This window comes from Nannospalax galili, unplaced genomic scaffold (genome assembly GCF_000622305.1).
Source record: "Nannospalax galili isolate Female #2095 unplaced genomic scaffold, S.galili_v1.0 scaffold640, whole genome shotgun sequence".
NCBI lineage: Eukaryota > Metazoa > Chordata > Mammalia > Rodentia > Spalacidae > Nannospalax > Nannospalax galili.
In genome coordinates this window covers 192,170-201,469 of record NW_008346088.1, presented here as the reverse complement: position 1 = coordinate 201,469, position 9,300 = coordinate 192,170, and the positions used below count along the sequence as shown (strand labels likewise).

At 38.2% G+C, this 9,300-nt stretch overlaps 1 protein-coding gene across 1 annotated transcript in view; it reads right to left on the bottom strand.

The window, feature by feature from the left end:
* The window catches only part of Upp2 (uridine phosphorylase 2), a 34,200-nt gene extending 25,252 nt beyond the window's left edge, over positions 1–8,948 (bottom strand). Inside the window, 2 exon segments of the mRNA XM_029568017.1 lie at positions 2,993–3,110; positions 8,918–8,948. Of these exon segments, the coding sequence (XP_029423877.1) occupies positions 2,993–3,110; positions 8,918–8,943 (144 nt within the window). The 5' untranslated portion in view covers positions 8,944–8,948.
* Between the last annotated feature and the right edge of the window lie 352 nt (positions 8,949–9,300).

Genomic DNA, 9,300 nt, shown 5'->3' with positions numbered 1-9,300 from the left:
CCTTCCCTCCTTCCGTCCTTCTCTCCCTCCCTCCCTCCCTCCCTCCTTCCTTCCTTCCTTCCTTCCATCTTTGCCTTCCTTCTCCTTCCTTTCTTCCTCTACTTTATACTCCCCTTGCTTCACCCCATTCAGTTTTCAAAGTGCTGACTGTTACTCAGAATCCACCTGCAGTGATGAGTGAGAACTGAGCTTAGACGCACTAAAGCACTAAGCTCCAGCTCTGCCACTATGATGCAAGTTAACTTCCTTTGACCTTTCTGAATTCATTTCCTTTGACCACTTCTGTGAATCATCCTAAACAAATATGCCTACATGTGAAAAATTCTTGCAAGCAAAAATATCCATTTGAATCCTGTTTATAATGGGAAACATGTAATACAAAAGTTAGAAATAGGTTATGTAATTTTACTTCAGACACAGTACTTGGAGCAACTGAGTGGGAACTGACCTGGCCCAGAAAATAATCTTTATTGATACAGTAATAGCATTTTGATCTTGGGAGTCATCAACAGCTGGCTAACTGGACTTAAGGCCCACTCAGTGGGAGGGAACTAATTTGTGGTGCTGTAAACATAGCAAGTACACATGGTTGGAGATGTCATAGACCCTAGAGAAAAACCTACTTCTGTCAATTCCCTAGACCAATATAATTTCTTACTGTTTTTTAAATGCATAACCTTATATTTACAGAAAAATGTACCTCTCACCACTCATCAGAGAAGCTTCTTCTGCTACAGATGGAGTCTACTGCAAAGTTCTACAACTGGTCAAACACAGAGAATAAATATCTGTGAGGTGCCCAGCCCTAAATGACATATCTATAATGCAACCTCTACACCCAAGACTCAGGAACATCATGGAAGAAGGGATGGAAAGACTGTAAGAGGCAGAGGAACAAGATATTTACTGGTAGTTAATGCATTCTAGACATGATAGAGAAGCTGCACCAATTAAATCTCCACAGTATGGTAATCTAACAATATCTATATAATGATAAAACCAGTTGACGTACATACAAAAAGTGAATGGGGGAAATGTCATGGGATCCTACCTGAAGATGAAGTGCTACGGTTAATCAATGGATGTTGAGGGAGGAAGAATCAGTTTTCTTCAGGAACTAGATTCCTGGAGAGGTTATCTAAATCCCAAATGGGCAGTCCTAAACACAGACACACATGAGCACCACTGAATGGCCTCAGTGCATTATATATATACATATATATATATAATGTATGTGTATGAGTTTATGTATGACTATGTAACAATTATCAAAGAAGAGAACAAGAAATTGAGAGGGAGTGGGGGGACATGGGAGGAGTTAGAGGGGGACTGGAAGGGGTGGAAATAATGTAAAGACTACTCATATGATATTTACAAAAATTAAAATAAATAAATAAAAGAATAGAATTAGTTGTGTAATTTATGGCACAGCCACTTGACCTCCATGAACAATGGGTTTCAAAGAAAATGGAACAATACAGAAAAAAAATAACATAAATTTAAACAAAAAGATGTGGGACACACAGTTACATAATTACGACATTTTGTTTTTGAGATGGGGCTCTCATATCCCAGGTTAGCCCTAAACTTGTTATGTAGCCAAAGATGGTCTTAAACTTGAACTTCTTGTCCTCCCACCTATACCTCCCAAGTCCTGGGATTACAAGAATGCACCACCACACCAGTTTATGCTGAGCTACGTCCTTTGTATTATTATAAATTTTTAAATAGTTCTTCATTAAAAGAAATGGAAGAGGCAGTATGGGATGGAAGACATGTTCAAAGTACATTATATTCCTGTATGAAAATGTCCTTATGTAGCCTAGTACCATAAACAATGAATTTATGCCGATGGGGAAAATTTGAATAAATGAATAAATAAATGGAATGGGAGTAAAGCAAATTGGCTGATAGTGTCTTGGTCTAGGTAGTAGGACTATAAGATATGTTTTAAAAGCTCAATGTTCCTTTATATAGTTCTTATTTTTTATGAATTTATAAACTTTATTTATTATTTTTACATATGACTGTTTTGTTTGCATATATATAAATGCGCACATGCATACGAATCTGTGGCGGCCAGAAGAGAGTATCATAAGAGGGTACCAGAAGAAGGTTTTGGATCTCCCTAGAACTATAGTTATAGACGGTTGTTAGCCACCATATGGGTGCTGGGAACTGAATCCAGGTCCTCTGCAAGAGCAACCTGTGCTCTTAACCACTGAACCATCTCTCCAGTCCCCCAAATTGGTGTGGTTTTGTTGATATTGTTGTTGTTTTGAGACAGGTTTCCCTGTAGCCCCAGTTAGCCTGGAACTTAGTATGTACATGAGATTGGCCTTGATCTCACAGAGATATACTTCCTTTGCCTCCTGAGTGCTGAGATTAAAGGAGTGCACCACCACACTCAGCTTATTTCCTAATTTTAAGTAATGAGTAAGAATGACTTTTACAACTTATAAATAAGATAAAACAAATAACACAGAAATACAATTTTCCCACAAGTATTCCATAAACCATTTTCTCATGAAATATTTCTTATGAAATAACAAAAATCAAAATGCAAAATATTGACCAATGGTTATTTTCAAGAAAGAATAATAGAGTATTGTCAGATTTGAATTCTTTTATGAGTTAATAAAATGAGAATTGGTGAGATTCAACAATAAATGTGGATGCTAAGTTGTAAACCGAATCTGTTAAGACATAATGAATTCTGAATAGCAAACAGTATCATCAATAAAATTGTATTTATCTCCAGGGACCAGAGCAGCCAAGTCATGGTGTTTGCACTGGATTTGGTTTGGGAACCTTCATGTCTTGTTGGGGTGGAAATGATTGCTCATGATTCTCATATTCTAAATTGTCTCTAACAATTAGAGTGTTTTTGGTTCCTCTTGGGACCTCTGGCTAGTCTCTAGCCAAAGGGGTAAAGTTTATTTTATGGAAAATAAGAAAAAAATAGCAGAGGAAAGTTAGAAATATTTTTTACCTTTACATCCCCAAACATTGCTGGTAGGTTATGTGTTTTTGTTCCTAAATCCAAGTGATAGAGAATATCTTCATCCAAAGCATCCAGGTAAGGATTCTTAATGTAGACAAACCTTTTTCTGGGGGAAAATGTATACAAAGAGGTTATAAAGGTATTTGAACAGAAAGAAAACAAAAGAGAAAGGATATCAAGTTACACCTATAATTACCACTAACATAGCTATTGGACACAAACCTTTTAAAGTTAAATGTGGTATAATAATAGCTAATATTTGCTGCACAATTACTATGTGCCAGACCTAGAACTAAGCATGAAAAATGTATCATGGCATGAAACTAAATAAAATAAATATATTAACTCACTTAGTCCCATAACCACTCCATTGAAGAACCTTAATGCTCTAACGTACAAATGAAGATATCAAGACATAGAAATTAAGCACTACCAAACAGTAAATCTGCAGTCATCTCTCATCAGTTTATTCTGTCCCTTATTCTCTTTCTGTCATTGTAAGGCTGCATGATAAAACTATTGGGCTCTGGAGTCAGGTTGCCTGGGTTCTAGTACCAGTTCAACCAGATATTCAGATATAGACTTATTGTGCAACCATGAGTAAGTCAGCTTTGTCCTATCGTTTCCTGTTTGTGAAATGGGAATGCTGAAAACTGATGCTTTATAAGTTTGTGAGCCCTGAATTACAGAATATTTGCATCACTGGAATGTAGCACTTTCCTGGATACATGAAGCACTAAGCTTAATCCCCAGCACCATACACATAGCTTTTGCCTTTTGGTAATAGTTGTAACAAACCTTGTGTGCAGTGAATAGAGTAAGCAACTCTCAATATTTTATTCCCAAATGTTTGAGGTTTTCTTGAGATCAAACAGAAAAGGCAGTATGGCAAAAAGTGCCATGTGTTTGTGAAATCCCAATTCTTTCTTCCTATTGAGCATATTGCAGGCTGAATTTGCAGTAAGATGAAGTCATATGACTGAGTTCTGCCCAAGGGGATGTGGAAGTGACTTGTCTACTTTTAACACCTGGCTCTGGGGTAGGCTCTCTCTATAGCCATAGGAAGTGGACATCCTCTTTACCCCATCAACCTGGTTTGGACTGGGCAAGAATCTACCCAGTCCTTAAGCAGTATTCAAGTCTGACCACTGAGAGGCAGCTAGCTGTGGTCATTATGCTTGGAAATGAGCCATGCCCCATTAGAAGGTTTAGGTGAGAGATAAATGTCACAGGATGGTGGGGTGGAGGCAGAGAGATGAACAGACTCCAGGCAAAAAATAAGTTGGGATATAGCAGGGACAAAGAAAGAAAGACTAGGTGAAAATCTGGAGAAATAAGAGTTAGGTGATCAAGAAAAGAGAAGTTTTAGATAAAGCCTGAAGGAGATGGTGGCTAAGAAGCTTGAAGGAATGACAAAGGGGGAGATCTAATCCTAATAAACGCCTGAAACAAAAATTGCAAAACTATGGTCATAAGGAACATGAAACTTAGAATCAGAAGGTAAGATAAGAAGGAACTTTTACCCCGGTGGTACAATCCTTTAATCCCAGTACTCCAGAGGCAGAGGCAGGCAGTTCTCTATGAGTTCGATGTCAGCCTGATGTGCATAGTGAGTTCCAGGTCAGTCAGGACTACACAGTGAGACCCTGCCTCAGAAAAAAAAAAGAAAAGAAAGAAAGGAAGGAAGGAAGAAAGGAAGGAAGGAAGGAAGGAAAGAAGGAAGGAAGGGAAGGAAGGAAGGAAGGAAGGAAGGGGAAGGGAAGAAGGAAGGAAGGAAGGAGGGAAGGAAGGAAGGAAGGAAGGAAGGAAGGAAGGGAAGGAAGGAAGGAAGAAAGGAAAAAAGAAAGAAAGAAAAGGAAAAAAGAAAAAAAGAAGAAGGGCCCTTTAGTGTAGGAACTTTGTCAGTAGCATTCTTCCAGTGTCACCAGAAGAGTATGGAACAAAATACAAAGGAGCCAATGGAAAGATAAACTGTCCAAAAAAGAGAAGAACATGGTTGGGTTCCTGGAAGCTCTGCTTGGTATCAGCCCATCACTATTATGCAGGATGTCTCAGTGGCTATTCATTCACTCCTTCTCATCCTGCTACATCCCAGTCAAGGTTTGACCACAGTACCCATCCTAACCATGTGTGACTGCCATGCCCCTTCTCCTTCCCCCACTGCATCCCACACAGGCCAGCTCCCACAGCAACCTCCCATATGCTTCACTGAGGTGACATCATTCTCCACCCTCTTCACACTTCTTATTCTCCTTCTCAATCTCCCTGGTGTGTGTGTGTGTGTGTGTGTGTGTGTGTGTGTGTGTGTGTGTGTGCAATTATCTCACTGGTCTGTGTAACACATTTTGAGTAGCACTGCCTTCAGGGTTCCTACCAACCATCCTGAATACATGATCCCCTTTTCTACCTAAGGCCCCTGCCCAGGCCCAGCCCCATCACAACAGTCCTAATGGTGCCACCAATTCTCCTTCTCTTGTTTGGCAAATCTATGGAGTGCAAGTCAGTGAGCTCTTACTATAGAAGAGACCTTAACTCAATGTAATTTATATTCGCAGAGCATAGGCCTCACAGCCTTTTATTATTTGGGGTTACACTAATATGCTACTTTAGTCGTTAATGATAACAAATTATCTGTTCCATACTACAGTGGGTCAAGACATCTTTGCTAAGATTCATCTGGAAAATTTTTCACCCTTTTCCTCCCATTTCCTTCCAAATACTTTAACCTTCTTAATGACCTCATTACCTTGTATACCCCCAGTGACTCTCATCTTGGTTATGCCTTAAAATTGCTAAGGAGATTTAAAAAATTGATGAATGGCCCCAAATTAATTTTGATTCTCAGAAAGTATTTTTTAAATCTTTCCCTGATGTGCAGACAAAGCCTAGAATTCCTTCAATGAGCCTTTATTCCTGAAATATCATTTCTCTTTCCCTTCCCTTTTTTTAACCTATCAAAAGCCTACTCATTCTTTAAATCCAACTCAAATATCAGGTCTTCCATGAAGGTATTCTAAGCAGTTTCAATAACTAATCAATAGTTTTTCCTCATTATGCTCTTAAAGCATCTGTTTCATGATGATGAGGTTAAAACAGTTAATTTTCTGTCTCCTCAGAAAGATTGTAAATTCCTTGATGCAAGCTGTCCAATACATCTTTCTTTAATCTCTAAGTCTTAACAAATCCTATTTTCTAACCTAAATTTAACTGTTCAGAAAGTGAAACGAAATACTATTAGTTTCCTCTTCACAAACATCAGAAGTAACGAATTCTTAATTGGTTAGTGAGTCATGCCTTGCTTGAAAAAAAATGCTTATTCCATGCTGTGGCTACTCTTTCCCTGTTTCAGAACAAGCCTCAAATCCCAAAGTGGAAGGACAACCCCTTGTTCCTCCTAGGAGGGGCTCCCCACTGTCCTGCAGCAAAGTGTGCTCAGTGAAGCTGTAGAGCCATGGCGGCTGGCCCAGGAAGCTCATTAAGAAGGCAAAAATCTCATTTCTACCCTAGAACTACTGAATCAAAACCTGCATTTTAATAAACCCTAGAAATTCATATGCACATTAAAGTTTGAGAAACACTGCCATACACTTCCTCTTCCAAGTCAATTTCACTTTTTATTTCACTCTGCCAGAGTTATTTTCATGATCTGGATTTTCCTGTGGATTTTCAACTGAATATACAAACCATAACACTACAAAGCACACACATTCATCTCCAGTGACTCTTAGCTCTAAACTGCCTATCAGAATGGCTAAGGGAAATTTAAGGAGTACTGACATCTAATGTTTATGGTCAATGGAAAGACTAGGATGATCAGTTTGTCAGAGATGAGGAAAAGGCTTCTTGCTCATATGGGATCTTCTCTGGTTCCATACAAATTTTAGGACTGTTCTATTTCTAGGAAAAAGGGCATTACACCCTTGGCTGGAATTGTATTGAATCTGTAGACCTCTTTGGGTAGTATGGAAGTTTCAACAGTATCAAGCCCTCTTGCTAACAAACATGAGTTATCTTTTTATGTTTTTATTTCACCTCCATGACTATGTTTTTTATTCCTTGGCTTTTTTATTCTGCTGTAATTAGGATTGTTTTATTAATTTCTATTTCAGATAGTTTGCTGTTAGTATATAGTATATAGAAACACTATGGATCTTTGTTCATTTGTAACCTGCAACTTTATTGGATTAATAGTTCTATCGTGTGTGTGTGTGTGTGTGTGTGTGTGTGTGTGTGTGTGTATGTGTGTGTGTGATGATATCTTGGTGTCTTTTAAAGAACAAAGATAGAGACATCACAATCCTTGGGTGCAAATACAAAGCTATTGCAGGGCTGCATGGGGTAGTGTACTCTTTTAATGTAGCTAAACTCTAAATATTGGAATCACCAGAGGGCCTTAAAGAGCTGATATCTCAGTCCCTTCTTGGGATTTCTGATTTAATTGGTCAAGGAGACCTGTGCTTTGATGTTTTAAAAATTACTGGTCTCCACCTTCCTATCTTCAAAAAGAAAATCTCAAACCAGCATAATCATTAACTATATTACCTTGATAATAGTCATTATAGTACTCCTTTGACACATTTGGAGATATTCTTTAGATTTCCTTGATATCTGACAGTTCATTTAAGAGGCTGAGATGGCACTATCTTAAGTTCGGGCCAAGCTTGGACTCTATAGAAAGTTTCAAGCTAGCCTGTGCCAAATAGTGAAACCCTAGCTTAAAAATAGCAACAAAACAAAACAAAACCCAACTGTGATTGTAATCAAAACAGTATGGTACCAGCATAAAAATAGGCACATCCATCAATGAAACAAGATAAGAAGACCAGAGATAAACCCAGTTTTTAATGGATAGTTGAAGTTTGAAGGTGCCAACAACACACAATGAAGAAAGGACAGTCTTTTCAGTAAACAGTGTTGAGAAAACTTGATATCCACATGCAAAAGGATGAAACTGGAATGTCTCACACCAGGTACAAAAATCAACAGACCTGAAGCTGTAGAAGTCTATAGAGAAAAGCTCTACCATATTGGTTTAGATAATGATTGCTTAGCGAAAACTCCAAGGAAGAGCCAATAAAATAATATTAAAGATAAATAAGGTTGTATCAAACTAAAATCTCCTGAATAGCAAAGGAAAAAACCATGGAACAAAAAGACAACCTATGAGTTGGGAGAAAATATGTGTAAACCATATATCTGCACAAGGCAATGAGATGTCTCTTTACATGTGTTCGAATAGTTATTATCAAAGAGCACAGATAATAAATGTTGGCAAGATTCTGGAGACAAAAGAACCTTGTATGCTATTGGTGGGAACATAAATTAATATGGCTGTAAAAATAGTATGAAGTGTTCCCCAAAAAACTAAAAATAAAATTAAAATCTCACTTCTTCTATATACAAAGAAATTGAAATATTGGGTCAAGGTGATGTCTGCACTCCCATGGTCACTACAGCACTATGCACAATCACCAAATTACAAAATCAACTTAAGAGCTGATGAGTGGTTGGGCTGGAGAGATGGCTCAGTAGTTAAGAGCATTGGTTGTTCTTGCAGAGGACCCAGGCTCAATTCCCAGCACTCACATAGCAGCTAACAAAAGTCGATGACTATAGTTCCATGGGAATCTGATGCCTTCTTCTGATCTCCTCGAGTATTGCATGACATGGGTGCACTTACATATATGCATGCAATACAGTCATACATATAAAATAAAAATAATAAATAATAAAGACTTGATGGACAGAGAAAAACCCAAAACAGAATACTATTCAGACTTCATTACAATTGTATATTTATTTATCTTTTTTTTTTTTTTTTTTTTTTTTTTTTGTGTGTGTGGGTGTGTGTGTGTGTGTGTGTGTGTGTGTGTGTGTTGTTCATATGCTTGCTGAGGTAAGAGGACAACTTACAAAAGTTGGCTCTCTCCTTCCACCATGTGGGTCTTGGGGATCAAACTCAAGTTGTCAGGCTTGGTGGCAGCACTTTCATCCACTGAGCCGTCTTGCCCTCAGACTTTATAAAGAAGAAAATTCTGTCATTTGTGTCATGAGTGGAGGTAGAAGACAGTATGCCAAGTGTAGCATCAGCAAAACAAACACAATGCCCTCTCTCTTCTGTGTGGAATCTGAAAACTTTGATCTCACAAAGAGACAAGAATGGTGATTATCAAAGGCTGGGGGCGCGGGGAGGTGTGAGAAAGCAATGATCAAAGGTAGCAGAGCCTTGGTTAGATTGAAGGAATAAGTTTAATGATCTACTGCACTGTGTGGTAACCACAGTTACTAAAAGTATA